The sequence below is a fragment of the Notolepis coatsorum genome (genome assembly GCF_963971535.1).
Source record: "Notolepis coatsorum genome assembly, chromosome: 5".
NCBI lineage: Eukaryota > Metazoa > Chordata > Actinopteri > Aulopiformes > Paralepididae > Notolepis > Notolepis coatsorum.
In genome coordinates, this window is record NC_140169.1 from 27,442,773 (window position 1) to 27,461,962 (window position 19,190).

The 19,190-nt window shown below is 41.4% G+C and overlaps 1 protein-coding gene across 1 annotated transcript in view; it reads right to left on the minus strand.

Moving 5' to 3' along the window:
• LOC311228135 (titin-like) overlaps nt 1–19,190 on the minus strand; it is a gene marked incomplete at its 5' end in the record, with an annotated part of 258,753 nt that overhangs the window by 106,540 nt on the left and 133,023 nt on the right. Inside the window, 4 exon segments of the mRNA XM_084314050.1 lie at nt 156–333; nt 12,837–12,955; nt 13,506–13,805; nt 18,846–19,148. Coding sequence (XP_084170176.1) covers nt 156–333; nt 12,837–12,955; nt 13,506–13,805; nt 18,846–19,148 — 900 coding nt within the window.

Genomic DNA, 19,190 nt, shown 5'->3' on the forward strand with positions numbered 1-19,190 from the left:
AGATAGATAGATAGATAGATAGATAGATAGATAGATAGATAGATAGATAGATAGATAGATAGATGGATAGATAGATACTCTAGAGTAGACTACTAGACTATGTTTATATCTTGTGATGTTTGGTCATGGTCTAGACTACCAGACTGTGTTATTACCTTGTGGTTCCACGACGGTGCACGGTTTGGTTTCTCCAGGCACTCCAGGACCAGCGTCATTGGTGGCAATGACTCTGAAGTAGTAGTCAGCTCCAGGAGTCAGACCGGTCACGGTGAAGGTCACGTCTTTACACCTATACTCCGTGCAGCGGCTCCATTTCTTGTCTCCTGTCAACGTCTGGGAGAAACCAGGAGAATAGTCCTCTTTCAGATATTCTGTCAGTCAGTTATAACCAGGATCTTTACCCCCAAGACATCAGAGGTTTTGGTAATATTACTCACACATTCAATTATGTATGCAATGGTCCTCATTATCGAATGTGTTCGTAAGTGCCTTGGTAAATATCTTGGTAAATATTTCGTACCAACAGATTTATGGAAATCCTCCTCTGGATTCCTGAATGCATGAAACTCCGTAACTCGTGAAAATCTTCGCAACTGGGTTCCCATGAATGAAATACGTCACTCATTCTTAAACTGAAATGCGCATTATCGTTCATTGCATTTGCATACAGACACGCCTGGCCAGCTCCTTGAATGAGGCGTGTACAAAGCAGCAACGGTGATCGGTTTAGTTCTTATTTATTTATTTATTTATTATTTGCAGTGTGTGTGTGTGTGCGTAATGCTCACGATGCCTCATTGAGTCAGGACTATAAATGCAAAATGTAATTATTAATGATACAAATATTGTCGTTTTAATTATTTAGTTCCACGGATGTCTGTAGTATCGGCAATCCCCAATGACTTGTCCCAGAGAAAGCTGTTGAAACCACGGGCGCACACCGGTACGTAAATCCTATAAAGAATTAACAATACGAAGCCGTTCGAGAATGCAGAATAGGTCCGTAAATCGAGTTACAAAGGAATTCCTTGGTACATTTTACATATGTCCGTTCGAGAATGAGGACCAATGACTCTAAAGAAGATGACATCCTTATGAAATCAAAACATATAACTACAGTCTGTCAGTAACTTATTTAGTCTAGTCTGTTAGTACCTTCTCTAGTCTACAGTCTGTCAGTAACTTCTCTAGTCCTAGTCTGTCAGTACCTTCTCTAGTCCTACAGTCTGTCAGTACCTTCTCTAGTCTACAGTCTGTCAGTACCTTCTCTAGTCCCACAGTCTGTCAGTAACTTCTCTAGTCTACAGTCTGTCAGTAACTTCTCTAGTTCTACAGTCTGTCAGTAACTTCTCTAGTTCTACAGTCTGTCAGTAACTTCTCTAGTCTACAGTCTGTCAGTAACTTATCTAGTCTACAGTATGTCAGTAACTTCTAGTTCTACAGTCTGTCAGTAACTTCTCTAGTCCTACAGTCTGTCAGTAACTTCTCTAGTCTACAGTCTGTCAGTAACTTCTCTAGTCCTACAGTCTGTCAGTAACTTCTCTAGTCATACAGTCTGTCAGTAACTTATCTAGTTCTACAGTCTGTCAGTAACTTATCTAGTCCTACAGTCTGTCAGTAACTTCTTTAGTCGTACAGTCTGTCAGTAACTTCTCTAGTCCTACAGTCTGTCAGTAACTTCTAGTCTACAGTCTGTCAGTAACTTCTAGTCTACAGTCTGTCAGTAACTTCTAGTCAACAGTCTGTCAGTAACTTCTAGTCTACAGTCTGTCAGTAACTTCTCTAGTCCTACAGTCTGTCAGTAACTTCTCTAGTTCTACAGTCTGTCAGTAACTTCTCTAGTCCTACAGTCTGTCAGTAACTTCTCTAGTCCTACAGTCTGTCAGTAACTTCTCTAGTTCTACAGTCTGTCAGTAACTTCTCTAGTCCTACAGTCTGTCAGTAACTTCTCTAGTCCTACAGTCTGTCAGTAACTTCTCTAGTTCTACGGTCTGTCAGTAACTTCTCTAGTTCTACAGTCTGTCAGTAACTTCTCTAGTCCTACAGTCTGTCAGTAACTTCTCTAGTCCTACAGTCTGTCAGTAACTTCTCTAGTCCTACAGTCTGTCAGTAACTTCTCTAGTCCTACAGTCTGTCAGTAACTTCTCTAGTCCTACAGTCTGTCAGTAACTTCTCTAGTACTACAGTCTGTCAGTAACTTCTCTAGTCCTACAGTCTGTCAGTAACTTCTCTAGTCCTACAGTATGTCAGTAACTTCTAGTTATACAGTCTATCAGTAACTTCTCTAGTTCTACAGTATGTCAGTAACTTCTAGTCTACAGTATGTCAGTAACTTCTAGTCTACAGTCTATCAGTACCTTCTCTAGTCTACAGTCTGTCAGTAACTTCTCTAGTTCTACAGTATGTCAGTAACTTCTCTAGTCCTACAGTCTGTCAGTAACTTATCTAGTCTACAGTCTGTCAGTAACTTCTCTAGTCCTACAGTCTGTCAGTAACGTCTCTAGTCCTACAGTCTGTCAGTAACTTCTCTAGACCTACAGTCTGTCAGTAACTTCTAGTCCTACAGTCTGTCAGTACCTTCTCTAGTTCTACAGTCTGTCAGTAACTTCTCTAGTTCTACAGTCTGTCAGTACCTTCTCTAGTTCTACAGTCTGTCAGTACCTTCTCTACTTCTACAGTCTGTCAGTAACTTCTCTAGTTCTACAGTCTGTCAGTACCTTCTCTAGTTCTACAGTCTGTCAGTACCTTCTCTAGTTATACAGTCTGTCAGTAACTTCTCTAGTCTACAGTCTGTCAGTAACTTCTAGTCTACAGTATGTCAGTAACTTCTCTAGTTCTAGAGTCTGTCAGTAACTTCTCTAGTCCTACAGTCTAGTCCTACAGTCTGTCAGTAACTTCTCTAGTTCTACAGTCTGTCAGTAACTTCTCTAGTCCTACAGTATGTCAGTAACTTCTAGTCTACAGTCTGTCAGTACCTTCTCTAGTTCTACAGTCTGTCAGTAACTTCTCTAGTCCTACAGTATATCAGTAACTTCTAGTCTACAGTCTGTCAGTACCTTCTCTAGTTCTACAGTCTGTCAGTAACTTCTCTAGTCTACAGTCTGTCAGTAACTTCTCTAGTCTACAGTCTGTCAGTAACTTATATAGTCCTACAGTCTGTCAGTAACTTCTAGTCTACAGTCTGTCAGTAACTTATCTAGTCCTACAGTCTGTCAGTAACTTCTCTAGTCTACAGTCTGTCAGTAACTTCTCTAGTTATACAGTATGTCAGTAACTTCTCTAGTCCTACAGTCTGTCAGTAACTTCTCTAGTTCTACAGTCTGTCAGTACCTTCTCTAGTCCTACAGTCTGTCAGTAACTTCTCTAGTCCTACAGTCTGTCAGTAACTTCTCTAGTCTACAGTCTGTCAGTAACTTCTCTAGTCCTACAGTATGTCAGTAACTTCTAGTCTACAGTCTGTCCGTAACTTCTCTAGTTCTACAGTCTGTCAGTAACTTCTCTAGTTCTACAGTCTGTCAGTACCTTCTCTAGTTCTACAGTCTGTCAGTACCTTCTCTAGTTCTACAGTTGGTCAGTAACTTCTCTAGTTCTACAGTCTGTCAGTACCTTCTCTAGTTCTACAGTCTGACAGTACCTTCTCTAGTTATGCAAGTCTGTCAGTAACTTCTCGTCTACAGTCAGTCAGTAACTTCTCTAGTTCTAGAGTCTGTCAGTAACTTCTCTAGTCCTACAGTCTGTCAGTAACTTCTCTAGTCCTACAGTCTGTCAGTAACTTATCTAGTCTACAGTCTGTCAGTAACTTCTCTAGTCCTACAGTCTGTCAGTAACGTCTCTAGTCCTACAGTCTGTCAGTAACTTCTCTAGACCTACAGTCTGTCAGTAACTTCTAGTCCTACAGTCTGTCAGTACCTTCTCTAGTTCTACAGTCTGTCAGTAACTTCTCTAGTCCTACAGTCTGTCAGTAACTTCTCTAGTCTACAGTCTGTCAGTAACTTCTCTAGTCCTACAGTATGTCAGTAACTTCTAGTCTACAGTCTGTCCGTAACTTCTCTAGTTCTACAGTCTGTCAGTAACTTCTCTAGTTCTACAGTCTGTCAGTACCTTCTCTAGTTCTACAGTCTGTCAGTACCTTCTCTAGTTCTACAGTTGGTCAGTAACTTCTCTAGTTCTACAGTCTGTCAGTACCTTCTCTAGTTCTACAGTCTGACAGTACCTTCTCTAGTTATGCAAGTCTGTCAGTAACTTCTCGTCTACAGTCAGTCAGTAACTTCTCTAGTTCTAGAGTCTGTCAGTAACTTCTCTAGTCCTACAGTCTAGTCCTACAGTCTGTCAGTAACTTCTCTAGTTCTACAGTCTGTCAGTAACTTCTCTAGTCCTACAGTATGTCAGTAACTTCTAGTCTACAGTCTGTCAGTACCTTCTCTAGTTCTACAGTCTGTCAGTAACTTCTCTAGTCCTACAGTATATCAGTAACTTCTAGTCTACAGTCTGTCAGTACCTTCTCTAGTTCTACAGTCTGTCAGTAACTTCTCTAGTCTACAGTCTGTCAGTAACTTCTCTAGTCTACAGTCTGTCAGTAACTTATATAGTCCTACAGTCTGTCAGTAACTTCTAGTCTACAGTCTGTCAGTAACTTATCTAGTCCTACAGTCTGTCAGTAACTTCTCTAGTCTACAGTATGTCAGTAACTTCTCTAGTTATACAGTATGTCAGTAACTTCTCTAGTCCTACAGTCTGTCAGTAACTTCTCTAGTTCTACAGTCTGTCAGTACCTTCTCTAGTCCTACAGTCTGTCAGTAACTTCTCTAGTCCTACAGTCTGTCAGTAACTTCTCTAGTCTACAGTCTGTCAGTAACTTCTCTAGTCCTACAGTATGTCAGTAACTTCTAGTCTACAGTCTGTCCGTAACTTCTCTAGTTCTACAGTCTGTCAGTAACTTCTCTAGTTCTACAGTCTGTCAGTACCTTCTCTAGTTCTACAGTCTGTCAGTACCTTCTCTAGTTCTACAGTTGGTCAGTAACTTCTCTAGTTCTACAGTCTGTCAGTACCTTCTCTAGTTCTACAGTCTGACAGTACCTTCTCTAGTTATGCAAGTCTGTCAGTAACTTCTCGTCTACAGTCAGTCAGTAACTTCTCTAGTTCTAGAGTCTGTCAGTAACTTCTCTAGTCCTACAGTCTGTCAGTAACTTCTCTAGTCCTACAGTCTGTCAGTAACTTATCTAGTCTACAGTCTGTCAGTAACTTCTCTAGTCCTACAGTCTGTCAGTAACTTCTCTAGTCCTACAGTCTGTCAGTAACTTCTTGTCTACAGTCTGTCAGTAACTTCTCTAGTTCTACAGTCTGTCAGTAACTTCTAGTCTACAGTCTGTCAGTAACTTCTCTAGTTATACAGTCTGTCAGTAACTTCTCTAGTCCTACAGTCTGTCAGTAACTTCTCTAGTCCTACAGTCTGTCAGTAACTTCTAGTCTACAGTCTGTCAGTAACTTCTCTAGTCCTACAGTCTGTCAGTAACGTCTCTAGTCCTACAGTCTGTCAGTAACTTCTCTAGACCTACAGTCTGTCAGTAACTTCTAGTCCTACAGTCTGTCAGTACCTTCTCTAGTTCTACAGTCTGTCAGTAACTTCTCTAGTTCTACAGTCTGTCAGTACCTTCTCTAGTTCTACAGTCTGTCAGTACCTTCTCTAGTTCTACAGTCTGTCAGTAACTTCTCTAGTTCTACAGTCTGTCAGTACCTTCTCTAGTTCTACAGTCTGTCAGTACCTTCTCTAGTTATACAGTCTGTCAGTAACTTCTCTAGTCTACAGTCTGTCAGTAACTTCTAGTCTACAGTATGTCAGTAACTTCTCTAGTTCTAGAGTCTGTCAGTAACTTCTCTAGTCCTACAGTCTGTCAGTAACTTCTCTAGTCCTACAGTCTGTCAGTAACTTATCTAGTCTACAGTCTGTCAGTAACTTCTCTAGTCCTACAGTCTGTCAGTAACTTCTCTAGTCCTACAGTCTGTCAGTAACTTCTAGTCTACAGTCTGTCAGTAACTTATCTAGTCTACAGTCTGTCAGTAACTTCTCTAGTCCTACAGTCTGTCAGTAACTTCTCTAGTCCTACAGTCTGTCAGTAACTTCTAGTCTACAGTCTGTCAGTAACTTCTCTAGTTATACAGTCTGTCAGTAACTTCTCTAGTCCTACAGTCTGTCAGTAACTTCTCTAGTCCTACAGTCTGTCAGTAACTTCTAGTCTACAGTCTGTCAGTAACTTCTCTAGTCCTACAGTCTGTCAGTAACTTCTCTAGTTATACAGTCTGTCAGTAACTTCTCTAGTCTACAGTCTGTCAGTAACTTCTCTCGTTCTACAGTCTGTCAGTAACTTATAGTCTACAGTCTGTCAGTAACTTCTCTAGTTCTACAGTCTGTCAGTAACTTCTCTAGTCCTACAGTCTGTCAGTAACTTCTCTAGTCCTACAGTCTGTCAGTAACTTCTAGTCTACAGTCTGTCAGTAACTTCTCTAGTCCTACAGTATGTCAGTAACTTCTCTAGTCCTACAGTCTGTCAGTAACTTCTCTAATCCCACAGTCTGTCAGTAACTTCTCTAGTTCTACAGTCTGTCAGTACCTTCTCTAGTTCTACAGTCTGTCAGTACCTTCTCTAGTTATACAGTCTGTCAGTAACTTCTCTAGTCTACAGTCTGTCAGTAACTTCTAGTCTACAGTCTGTCAGTAACTTCTCTAGTTCTAGAGTCTGTCAGTAACTTCTCTAGTCCTACAGTCTGTCAGTAACTTCTCTAGTCCTACAGTCTGTCAGTAACGTATCTAGTCTACAGTCTGTCAGTAACTTCTCTAGTCCTACAGTCTGTCAGTAACTTCTCTAGTCCTACAGTCTGTCAGTAACTTCTAGTCTACAGTCTGTCAGTAACTTCTCTAGTTCTACAGTCTGTCAGTAACTTCTAGTCTACAGTCTGTCAGTAACTTCTCTAGTTATACAGTATGTCAGTAACTTCTCTAGTCATACAGTCTGTCAGTAACTTCTCTAGTCCTACAGTCTGTCAGTAACTTCTAGTCTACAGTCTGTCAGTAACTTCTCTAGTCCTACAGTCTGTCAGTAACTTCTCTAGTTCTACAGTCTGTCAGTAACTTCTCTAGTTCTACAGTCTGTCAGTAACTTATAGTCTACAGTCTGTCAGTAACTTCTCTAGTTCTACAGTCTGTCAGTAACTTCTCTAGTTCTACAGTCTGTCAGTAACTTCTAGTCTACAGTCTGTCAGTAACTTCTCTAGTCATACAGTCTGTCAGTAACTTCTCTAGTCCTAGTCTGTCAGTAACTTCTCTAGTCCTACAGTCTGTCAGTAACTTATCTAGTTCTACAGTCTGTCAGTAACTTATCTAGTCTACAGTCTGTCAGTAACTTCTCTAGTCTACAGTCTGTCAGTAACTTCTCTAGTCCTACAGTCTGTCAGTAACTTCTCTAGTCTACAGTCTGTCAGTAACTTCTCTAGTCTACAGTCTGTCAGTAACTTCTAGTCTACAGTCTGTCAGTAACTTCTCTAGTTCTACAGTCTGTCAGTAACTTTTCTAGTCCTACAGTCTGTCAGTAACTTCTCTAGTCTACAGTATGTCAGTAACTTCTCTAGTTCTACAGTCTGTCAGTAACTTCTCTAGTCTACAGTCTGTCAGTAACTTCTAGTCTACAGTCTGTCAGTAACTTCTCTAGTCCTACAGTCTGTCAGTAACTTCTCTAGTTCTACAGTCTGTCAGTAACTTCTCTAGTCCTACAGTCTGTCAGTAACTTCTAGTCTACAGTCTGTCAGTAACTTCTAGTCTACAGTCTGTCAGTAACTTCTAGTCTACAGTCTGTCAGTAACTTATCTAGTCCTACAGTCTGTCAGTAACTTATCTAGTCCTACAGTCTGTCAGTAACTTCTCTAGTCCTACAGTCTGTCAGTAACTTCTAGTCTACAGTATGTCAGTAACTTCTCTAGTCCTACAGTCCGTCAGTAACTTCTCTAGTCCTACAGTCTGTCAGTAACTTCTAGTCTACAGTCTGTCAGTAACTTCTCTAGTCCTACAGTCTGTCAGTAACTTCTCTAGTTCTACAGTCTGTCAGTAACTTCTCTAGTTCTACAGTCTGTCGGTAACTTCTCTAGTCCTACAGTCTGTCAGTAACTTCTCTAGTCCTACAGTATGTCAGACCCTTCTAGTCTACAGTCTGTCAGTAACTTCTCTAGTCCTACAGTCTGTCAGTAACTTCTCTAGTCCTACAGTCTGTCAGTAACTTCTCTAGTCCTACAGTCTGTCAGTAACTTTTCTAGTTCTACAGTCTGTCAGTAACTTATCTAGTCTACAGTCTGTCAGTAACTTATCTAGTCTACAGTCTGTCAGTAACTTCTCTAGTCTACAGTCTGTCAGTAACTTCTCTAGTATACAGTCTGTCAGTAACTTCTAGTCTACAGTCTGTCAGTAACTTCTCTAGTTCTACAGTCTGTCAGTAACGTTTCTAGTCCTACAGTCTGTCAGTAACTTCTCTAGTCTACAGTATGTCAGTAACTTCTCTAGTTATACAGTCTGTCAGTAACTTCTCTAGTCTACAGTCTGTCAGTAACTTCTAGTCTACAGTCTGTCAGTAACTTCTCTAGTCCTACAGTATGTCAGTAACTTCTCTAGTCTACAGTCTGTCAGTAACTTCTCTAGTTCTACAGTCTGTCAGTAACTTCTCTAGTCCTACAGTCTGTCAGTAACTTCTCTAGTCCTACAGTCTGTCAGTAACTTCTCTAGTCTACAGTCTGTCAGTAACTTCTAGTCTACAGTCTGTCAGTAACTTCTCTAGTTCTACAGTCTGTCAGTAACTTTTCTAGTCCTACAGTCTGTCAGTAACTTCTCTAGTCTACAGTATGTCAGTAACTTCTCTAGTTCTACAGTCTGTCAGTAACTTCTCTAGTCTACAGTCTGTCAGTAACTTCTAGTCTACAGTCTGTCAGTAACTTCTCTAGTCCTACAGTCTGTCAGTAACTTCTCTAGTTCTACAGTCTGTCAGTAACTTCTCTAGTCCTACAGTCTGTCAGTAACTTCTCTAGTCCTACAGTCTGTCAGTAACTTCTCTAGTCCTACAGTCTGTCAGTAACTTCTCTAGTCCTACAGTCTGTCAGTAACTTCTCTAGTTCTAGTTCTACATCTGTCAACTTCTAGTCTACAGTCTGTCAGTAACTTCTCTAGTCCTACAGTCTGTCAGTAACTTCTCTAGTTCTACAGTCTGTCGGTAACTTCTCTAGTCCTACAGTCTGTCAGTAACTTCTCTAGTCTACAGTCTGTCAGTAACTTCTCTAGTCCTACAGTCTGTCAGTAACTTCTCTAGTCCTACAGTCTGTCAGTAACTTCTCTAGTTCTACAGTCTGTCAGTAACTTCAGTAACTTCTAGTCTACAGTCTGTCAGTAACTTCTAGTCTACAGTCTGTCAGTAACTTCTAGTCTACAGTCTGTCAGTAACTTCTCTAGTCCTACAGTCTGTCAGTAACTTCTCTAGTTTTACAGTCTGTCAGTAACTTCTCTAGTCCTACAGTCTGTCAGTAACTTCTCTAGTCCTACAGTCTGTCAGTAACTTCTCTAGTCCTACAGTCTGTCAGTAACTTCTCTAGTCTACAGTCTGTCAGTAACTTCTCTAGTCCTACAGTCTGTCAGTAACTTCTCTAGTCCTACAGTCTGTCAGTAACTTCTCTAGTCTACAGTCTGTCAGTAACGTCTCTAGTTCTACGGTCTGTCAGTAACTTCTAGTCTACAGTCTGTCAGTAACTTCTCTAGTCCTACAGTCTGTCAGTAACTTCTCTAGTCATACAGTCTGTCAGTAACTTCTCTAGTTCTACAGTCTGTCAGTAACTTCTCTAGTCCTACAGTCTGTCAGTAACGTCTAGTCTACAGTCTGTCAGTAACTTCTAGTCTACAGTCTGTCAGTAACTTCTAGTCTACAGTCTGTCAGTAACTTCTCTAGTTATACAGTCTGTCAGTACCTTCTCTAGTTCTAGTCTGTCAGTAACTTCTCTAGTCCTACAGTCTGTCAGTAACTTCTCTAGTTCTACAGTCTGTCAGTAACTTCTCTAGTTCTACAGTCTGTCAGTAACTTATCTAGTCCTACAGTCTGTCAGTAACTTCTCTAGTCTACAGTCTGTCAGTACCTTCTCTAGTTCTACAGTCTGTCAGTAACTTCTCTAGTCCTACATTCTGTCAGTAACTTCTCTAGTCCTACAGTCTGTCAGTAACTTCTCTAGTCCTACAGTCTGTCAGTAACTTCTAGTCTACAGTCTGTCAGTAACTTCTAGTCTACAGTCTGTCAGTAACTTCTCTAGTTCTACAGTCTGTCAGTACCTTCTCTAGTTCTAGTCTGTCAGTAACTCCTCTAGTCCTACAGTCTGTCAGTAACTTCTCTAGTTCTACAGTATGTCAGTAACTTCTCTAGTTCTACAGTCTGTCAGTAACTTCTCTAGTCCTACAGTCTGTCAGTAACTTATCTAGTCCCACAGTCTGTCAGTAACTTCTCTAGTTCTACAGTCTGTCAGTAACTTCTCTAGTCCTACAGTCTGTCAGTAACTTCTCTAGTCCTACAGTCTGTCAGTAACTTCTCTAGTCTACAGTCTGTCAGTAACTTCTAGTCTACAGTCTGTCAGTAACTTCTCTAGTCTACAGTCTGTCAGTAACTTATCTAGTCTACAGTCTGTCAGTAACTTCTCTAGTCTACAGTATGTCAGTAAGTTCTAGTCTACAGTCTGTCAGTAACTTCTCTAGTCCTACAGTCTGTCAGTAACTTCTCTAGTCCTACAGTCTGTCAGTAACTTCTCTAGTTCTACAGTCTGTCAGTAACTTCTAGTCTACAGTCTGTCAGTAACTTCTAGTCTACAGTCTGTCAGTAACTTCTCTAGTCCTACAGTCTGTCAGTAACTTCTAGTCTACAGTCTGTCAGTAACTTCTAGTCTACAGTCTGTCAGTAACTTCTCTAGTCATACAGTCTGTCAGTAACTTCTCTAGTCCTACAGTCTGTCAGTAACTTCTCTAGTCCTACAGTCTGTCAGTAACTTCTCTAGTCCTACAGTCTGTCAGTAACTTCTCTAGTCCTACAGTCTGTCAGTAACTTCTAGTCTACAGTATGTCAGTAACTTCTAGTCTACAGTCTGTCAGTAACTTCTCTAGTTCTACAGTCTGTCAGTACCTTCTCTAGTTCTAGTCTGTCAGTAACTTCTCTAGTTCTACAGTCTGTCAGTACCTTCTAGTCTACAGTCTGTCAGTAACTTCTCTAGTCCTACAGTCTGTCAGTAACTTCTAGTCTACAGTCTGTCAGTAACTTCTAGTCTACAGTCTGTCAGTAACTTCTCTAGTCATACAGTCTGTCAGTAACTTCTCTAGTTCTACAGTCTGTCAGTAACTTCTAGTCTACAGTCTGTCAGTAACTTCTAGTCTACAGTCTGTCAGTAACTTCTCTAGTCCTACAGTCTGTCAGTAACTTCTAGTCTACAGTCTGTCAGTAACTTCTAGTCTACAGTCTGTCAGTAACTTCTCTAGTCATACAGTCTGTCAGTAACTTCTCTAGTCCTACAGTCTGTCAGTAACTTCTCTAGTCCTACAGTCTGTCAGTAACTTCTCTAGTCCTACAGTCTGTCAGTAACTTCTCTAGTCCTACAGTCTGTCAGTAACTTCTAGTCTACAGTATGTCAGTAACTTCTAGTCTACAGTCTGTCAGTAACTTCTCTAGTTCTACAGTCTGTCAGTACCTTCTCTAGTTCTAGTCTGTCAGTAACTTCTCTAGTTCTACAGTCTGTCAGTAACTTCTCTAGTCTACAGTATGTCAGTAACTCCTCTAGTTCTACAGTCTGTCAGTACCTTCTCTAGTCTACAGTCAGTACCTTCTAGTCTACATTATGTCAGTAACTTCTCTAGTTCTACAGTCTGTCAGTACCTTCTCTAGTCTACAGTATGTCAGTAACTCCTCTAGTTCTACAGTCTGTCAGTAACTTCTCTAGTCTACAGTCTGTCAGTAACTTCTAGTCTACAGTATGTCAGTAACTTCTCTAGTCTACAGTCTGTCAGTAACTTCTAGTCTACAGTATGTCAGTAACTTCTCTAGTCTACAGTCTGTCAGTAACTTTTCTAGTCCTACAGTCTGTCAGTAACTTCTCTAGTCTACAGTCTGTCAGTAACTTCTCTAGTTCTACAGTCTGTCAGTACCTTCTCTAGTTCTAGTCTGTCAGTAACTTCTCTAGTCCTACAGTCTGTCAGTACCTTCTCTAGTCCTACAGTCTGTCAGTAACTTCTCTAGTCCTACAGTCTGTCAGTAACTTCTCTAGTCTACAGTCTGTCAGTAACTTCTCTAGTCCTACAGTCTGTCAGTAACTTCTCTAGTCCTACAGTCTGTCAGTAACTTCTCTAGTCTACAGTCTGTCAGTAACTTCTCTAGTTCTACAGTCTGTCAGTAACTTCTCTAGTCCTACAGTCTGTCAGTAACTTCTCTAGTTCTACAGTCTGTCAGTACCTTCTCTAGTCTACAGTCAGTACCTTCTCTAGTCTACAGTCAGTACCTTCTAGTCCTACAGTCTGTCAGTACCTTCTCTAGTTCTACAGTATGTCAGTACCTTCTCTAGTCTACAGTATGTCAGTAACTCCTCTAGTTCTACAGTCTGTCAGTACCTTCTCTAGTCTACAGTCAGTACCTTCTAGTCTACAGTCTGTCAGTAACTTCTCTAGTTCTACAGTCTGTCAGTACCTTCTCTGGTCTACAGTATGTCAGTAACTCCTCTAGTTATACAGTCTGTCAGTAACTGCTCTAGTCTACAGTCTGTCAGTACCTTCTCTAGTCTACAGTCAGTACCTTCTCTACATGGTAGCCCAGGATGTCTCCTCCTCCGTTGTACAGAGGTGGGACCCAGGTCACGATGACAAAGTCGTTGCCTGTGTCCTTGACCATTGCAGTAGGGGGGCCAGGAGGTTCTGTGGGGGGAAGGTGCGGCAGATATTATATCACATAGATAAAGTATAGGCTGATAAAGTAGATGTTGAGATCAGGAAATTTGAGTGTTAAAGCCTTTTCACATCAAATGCGATCAGTGCTAAAAACTGAAAAAATGGAAATGAAATTAATGTGTTTTATGTAGTGACAGCGGCTCAGGAGGTACAGCAGTCGTCTGGTAACCTGAAGGTTGCTGGTTCGATCCCGACTCCTGGCAGTGTGTCAAAATGTTCTTAAGCAAGTCATTCAACCCCTAACTGCTCCCGATGAGCAGGCTGGCGCCTTGCATGGTTGCCTCCACCACCGGTGTGTGTACAGTATGTGTGTGTGTGGGAGTGAGTGAATGAGGGAATGTGAGGCATAAGTTGTTAAGTGCATCAAGTGGTCTTTCTAGAAACGTGCTATGAAAACACAGTCCATATTCTGCAGTCAGCCAGGTTCCCTCTGATTATGTTTACATCATGATATTCACATCACATTGTTGTGAAAAGGCTTTTAAGACATTAAATTTTTCCAGAGTCCAAAACTTACGAATGGCGTCCATGGCGATGGTGCGATCGGTGGGCTCACTGAAGGCCCCGGGGCCCGCCAGGTTCTCGGCACAGACTCTGAATATGTAGGTCAGGCCTTCCATGAGACCCTGGATCTTGACCTCCAGGGAGTTGACGGGAGCCCGGTTCACCCTGGTCCAGTGTTTGCTGTTCACCTCCTTCCTCTCGATCCAGTAGCCGATGATGGCGCTGCCGTTGTCCTTAGGTTCGTGCCAAGAGATGTGAGCGCTGCACGCCGTGACCTCGTGAACCCTGGGGGTGTTGGGAGCATCAGGAGGACCTGAGGTGGGAGAGAACCGTTTTGTGTTAGTCTCTTGTCTCAGTGTCTTGTGGTTACTATGACTGTGTACTGGTTTACACAATAATACTGTGATTATATATCACACCAATGATAGATTAGAGGATGCGACCATTAGACTTAAGAAGCTATGAGTGGTACTATGACTCCATACTGTGGTAAATAAGACATATGGCAAATAGTATGATAGTGCCACTCTCCATGAGAATGTATTAGGGCTGTCCTCACGATTACCAGTTGTTGGTCTTCGAGGCTTCAGTAGTAATTATCATCATTATCATTTTCATTCAAAAGTGTCATACCTTGGGCGGCTACGTGGTGCAGTGGGCAAAGCGCTCACCACGAATACTGGAGACGCGGGGTTCGCCTGTTCGAGCCCAGCGCTCCACATTGCTTTCAGTTTAGCTGGTCGTCCGTACTAATACACATTGGCAGTATTAGGGGGTGGGAAACTGATGGGTGGGGATCGGGCGTTGTGGACAGCGACTCCTACAGGTCGGTTGGTGCGCCTGAGCAGTAGAATCAGGAAGCGATGGGGGCGGCGCCCCTCCAAAGCGCTGACCCCTGACGCTGAATGATCGCGCTGCGCAGGTGAAAAGATGCGACTGCTGTTACCTCGAGTATCGGAGGGGACTCGTGCTATGTATGACTTAGTCCACATTGCAGCCGGCTTGTGGGAGGCAAGAAACAGCGTTCGAGACAGGGGAGGGTTGAATTGGATGATACGAAATTGGGATGGGAGAAAAATAGAAAATGGGAGAAAAAGTGGATAAAAAAAAAAAAGTGTCATACCTTCCACGCAAATCAGTGTAGTTGATATATGTCTCAGTGTGGTTGGTAGATGTCTCAGTGTGGTTGATATATGTCTCAGTGTGGTTGGTAGATGTCTCAGTGTGGTTGGTAGATGTCTCAGTGTGGTTGATATTTTTTTTTGTATTTAATTTTTTTATAATTTTTTAAACAAACACATAAACAAACATGACAACATAAAATTAGATATACAAGCATTAATTAACAGTGCACATCCAATGAAATCGCCATTTAGATAAATGTCTTATCCAAGATATACACCTAACATCCAAATAAACTTAAACACCTGCTATCTAATACCCTACATACATATGCTCCTGCTCGCTACCCCCCCCCCCCCCCCCCCCCCCCCGGACCCCCCATTGGATAATCCATCCATTATCATTCGCTCCTAACCAGGCATTACCATTATATGCTAGCTTTTATTCTCTCCACCACTTCTAACCACATTGTCATTTTGGATTAATTGAGACCCAAAATTCTTGCTGTAGATATTTCCAGATAAATCACATCGAGATATGTAAGAATCCAGACCTTCCGGCCAGTGGCGAATCCTTATGGAAGCCAACGGCCTCCCTATCAAAATATGAATTAATATCAAATATGAAATATGAAAGAAAAAAAAAAATATATATATATATATATATATGTATATTTTTTTTTAATATAGTTTACATTCTTTTTCATCTGTGTTATAATTTTTTTAATTTTTTTTTTAAATGTCTCCCTCTTCTCCTTCTCACTCTAACACACTGTCAGACTCACTATGCTCACTGCAGCTAGAGGAGAGGCAGGGGGTAGGTGTCTTTCTCCAGCCTCAACCATGTGATTCATGTATGTAGAGTCCAAAACCGATACTAGCCAATCAGATTCGAGCTGACTGCCACACCTTAAAAGTTTAAAACGGGGCTGTGAGCAGATTAGTCTGGCATCCCCTCTGCACACCTCCCTCTGCACTCTGAAAATTGTATTAAACCGTGACTGCTCCCACAGGCAGAATATTGCCCCGATCCTCGCGAGATTTAATCCACGGGTACCTCTCGGCGTGCCGTAGCTTTTCCTAAATCACTTCCATCATCTAAAACGAGGGGAAAAGGTCGACTCGCGACCCTGAAAATGTTGCGTGATTTTTTTTTAATAAATTTTTTTTGGCTTCCCCTGTTATTTTACCCACGCGACGCCACTGCTTCCGGCACATTTTTTCCGGTTGAAACCATCGTGATGCTATCAGCTTCTTAACCACTGTGATACCAGATAAAACCAATCTCTTTAGCTGTATGGGTACTGCACACTCAAAAACATCATTCAGCAGTAATACAGAGGGGTGTACAGGTATATTCAGAGTTAAGAGATTTGATAATTGCTGGGTCACTTCTTTCCAGAATATCTTAACTGGTGGGCAGTCCCAGTACATGTGCATAAATGTCCCCTCGTCCCCATTTGTACATAAGGAGTCTTGTTTAAGACCCATTCTGTTCAGTCTTATAGGGGTCAAGTATGTCCTATGAATATAGTTAAGATTGATTTGTTGATGGTCCGGGTTCCTTGATGCAAGTCGAACATTTGCCCAGGCTTCTTGCCAATCAAAATCTATCTCCTGGTCTGGTATATCCCTCCTCCAGACTCATTCTAGGTGGAGGATTTCATACGAGGACGTTAGTAATTGATGATAAAAATCTGATACAAAACTTCTCGATGTCTCTCTTTCATAGAAGAATTTGTGGTATCTGTGGTGTACAATTGGTATCCTTAATGGAACACTGTGAGCCTTCAAACATAACAATAACTGTGCGTAAAAATAATATGTAGAACCGGTGAGATAAAAATGTTTTTGTATTTCCTCATAACTACAGAAACCCTGTTTGTTGAAAACATCTCCTAATGTGTGTATGCCCTACTTTTCCCATCTAGGGAATCTTATAGGTCGTTTTCCAATCAGGAGTGCATTGTTATTGAATAAGGGAGTATGATTATGCCATTTATGTGGGTTAGAATCTTTTTTTTGTGTGTTTCACGCCATATCCGGATCGCATGAGTAATAATGGGGCCAAATTTCAGTTTGCATTGCTTAATTGATCATTTGGTGTATACTATGTCCTGCAGTCTATGTGGTGCTACTATATTTACTTCTAAATTCCTCCAGGATACTGATGCTTGGGGATCAAACCATGTTGTCAGTGGTCTTAAAGTGTACGCCTTAAAATAGAGGAAAAAATCGGGAAATGCCATACCTCCGTCGGCTTTGTTTCTCTGTGCGGTGGATCTTTTTATACGTGGTGGTTTGTTATTCCAAATAAATTTGTATGCGGAAGAGTGTAATTTTTTCCAGTAATCATCTGGAGGGGGTAACGGTAGCATTGAGCTGATGAAGTTGATTCTAGGTAAGACATCCATCTTAACTATTGAAACCCGTGCCTGTACTGAGTTTTTAAGTTTTGACCACCTGTCAAAGTCGTATTTTATTTTATTTTGGATTTCTATGTAATTGTGCTTCACCGTTTGGCTTATGGTAGGGAATACTTCAACTCCCAAACATCTAAAGTGTTTAACCATTGGTATTTCTTCTGGAAGGAGTACATTTTTTGCAGGGACATTGAGTGGAAGGAAAGCCGACTTTGGCCAATTTATCTTAAATCCCGATAGGTCGCCAAAATCAATAATCAACTTGAGCAGATGAGGCATTGCGGTGTTAGGGTTTTGCATGAACAGTATTACGTTGTCCGCATATAAACTAATTTTGTGTTGTGTGCCCTTGATTACGATTGGTTCTATGAATTGGGATTGTCTTATATATTGTGCTAAAGGTTCTAATGATAAATCGAATAGTCCAGGACTAAGAGGGCATCCCTGTCTAGAAGAGCGTGATACCGGAAAGATTTCGGAGGTGACTATACCTGTTGTAATTATGGCTGATGGGTCCTTGTATAATACTTTAATCATATCAATGAATCCTTTTCCTAACCCCATCCTTTCTAATACTGCCCATAGATATGACCATTCCAACCTATCAAAAGCTTTCATTGCATCCAGGGACAGCATCGCCTTAGATGTGGTGTCGTCCTTGCTGGCATCTAGTACGTGTAGTAATTGTCTTATGACATCAGTGATCAAGCGGCCTCTTATGAAGCCAGTTTGATCCGGATGAACTAAAGACGTCATATGCTTTTGAAGTCTGATGGCTAATACCTTAGAGTACAGTTTGATATCGGTTCCGAGGAGGCTTAAGTGCATTGAGTACCATCTCCACGTCATAGTTATCAAATAGTCTCGGGGTTGCAAAAACATAATCTATTCTGGAAAGTGTTTTATGTCTTGCTGATCGACAAGAGTACTTCCGGGTCGTGGGGTTGAGTGATCGCCATAGATCATTTACACCTGTACTCTTCGACCAATCCTTTAACGCATTAGATGATTTTTTTTGTTCGTTGGAAAAGGTGGGATAAGATTTATCCAACCCAGGATCCCAGATGGCATTAAAATCCGCACCAATTATAAATGAGTATTCTGGAAGGTCTAACATTGTTCTGGTAAGTGTAGTGTAGAAATTAGCTTCGTATAGATTTGGGGCATATACCGCTACCAACGCTATTTTCCTATTCTTGTGTATAATCTTAGCTATGGTTATCCGACCATCTGCATCAGACCATACTCCCTTCAATTCAATATTCAACTTCCGTTTCACGACTATAGCAACTCCACGGGTTCTCGTTCCAAATGAAGAGTGACTAATGTTATGGTATAAGTTGTCCGCTAACGTAGCTTTGTCTCCCACTAAAATGTGCGTTTCGCTTAGAAGAGCCACATCGACCTTTTGCGTTTATGTTGATTATTTATTCCCCCGGTGTTCCAGATCATTATATTCAAACTAGCCATAATCTATACATATTGTTTTGTAGTTGTTGGTAATACTTCTGGAGTGCGAATTCACAATTCAGTGTGGTTGATATATGTCTCAGTGTGGTTGGTAGATGTCTCAGTGTGGTTGGTAGATGTCTCAGTGTGGTTGGTAGATGTCTCAGTGTGGTTGGTAGATGTCTCAGTGTGGTTGGTAGATGTCTCAGTGTGGTTGATATATGTCTCAGTGTGGTTGGTAGATGTTGGATTCTTATTTCTACAAGCAATTTCTAATGCTAAAAACACTAAAACACTAAACACAAAGAATAGGAAGCGTTGAAACAGTGATTTATACTATACTACTGAGCAGGTACTTACTGAATTGGTTCATGGCGACCAGTGGTTCAGAGATGGTGGAAGGACCACAGCCGAACTTGTTCTCAGCAGTGATTCTGAAAATGTATTCCTTCCCCTCAATGAGCTTGGCGATGGCCCAGCTGAGGTCCTTCACTGTGGAAGAGACAGTGATCCAGTCGCCCGCCTCGTTCTTGTTGTCCTTCTTCTCTATGATATAGTTGAGGATCTCACTGCCTCCGTCGTCCTGAGGTGGTTCCCAGTTACAGGTGGCCGAGGTGCTCCTGATGTCTTCAAAGGTGATGTTCATCGGAGCACTAGGCTTGTCTGTGTGTCGTGCAAGAATGGCCATGTGTTAGATTTTTATTG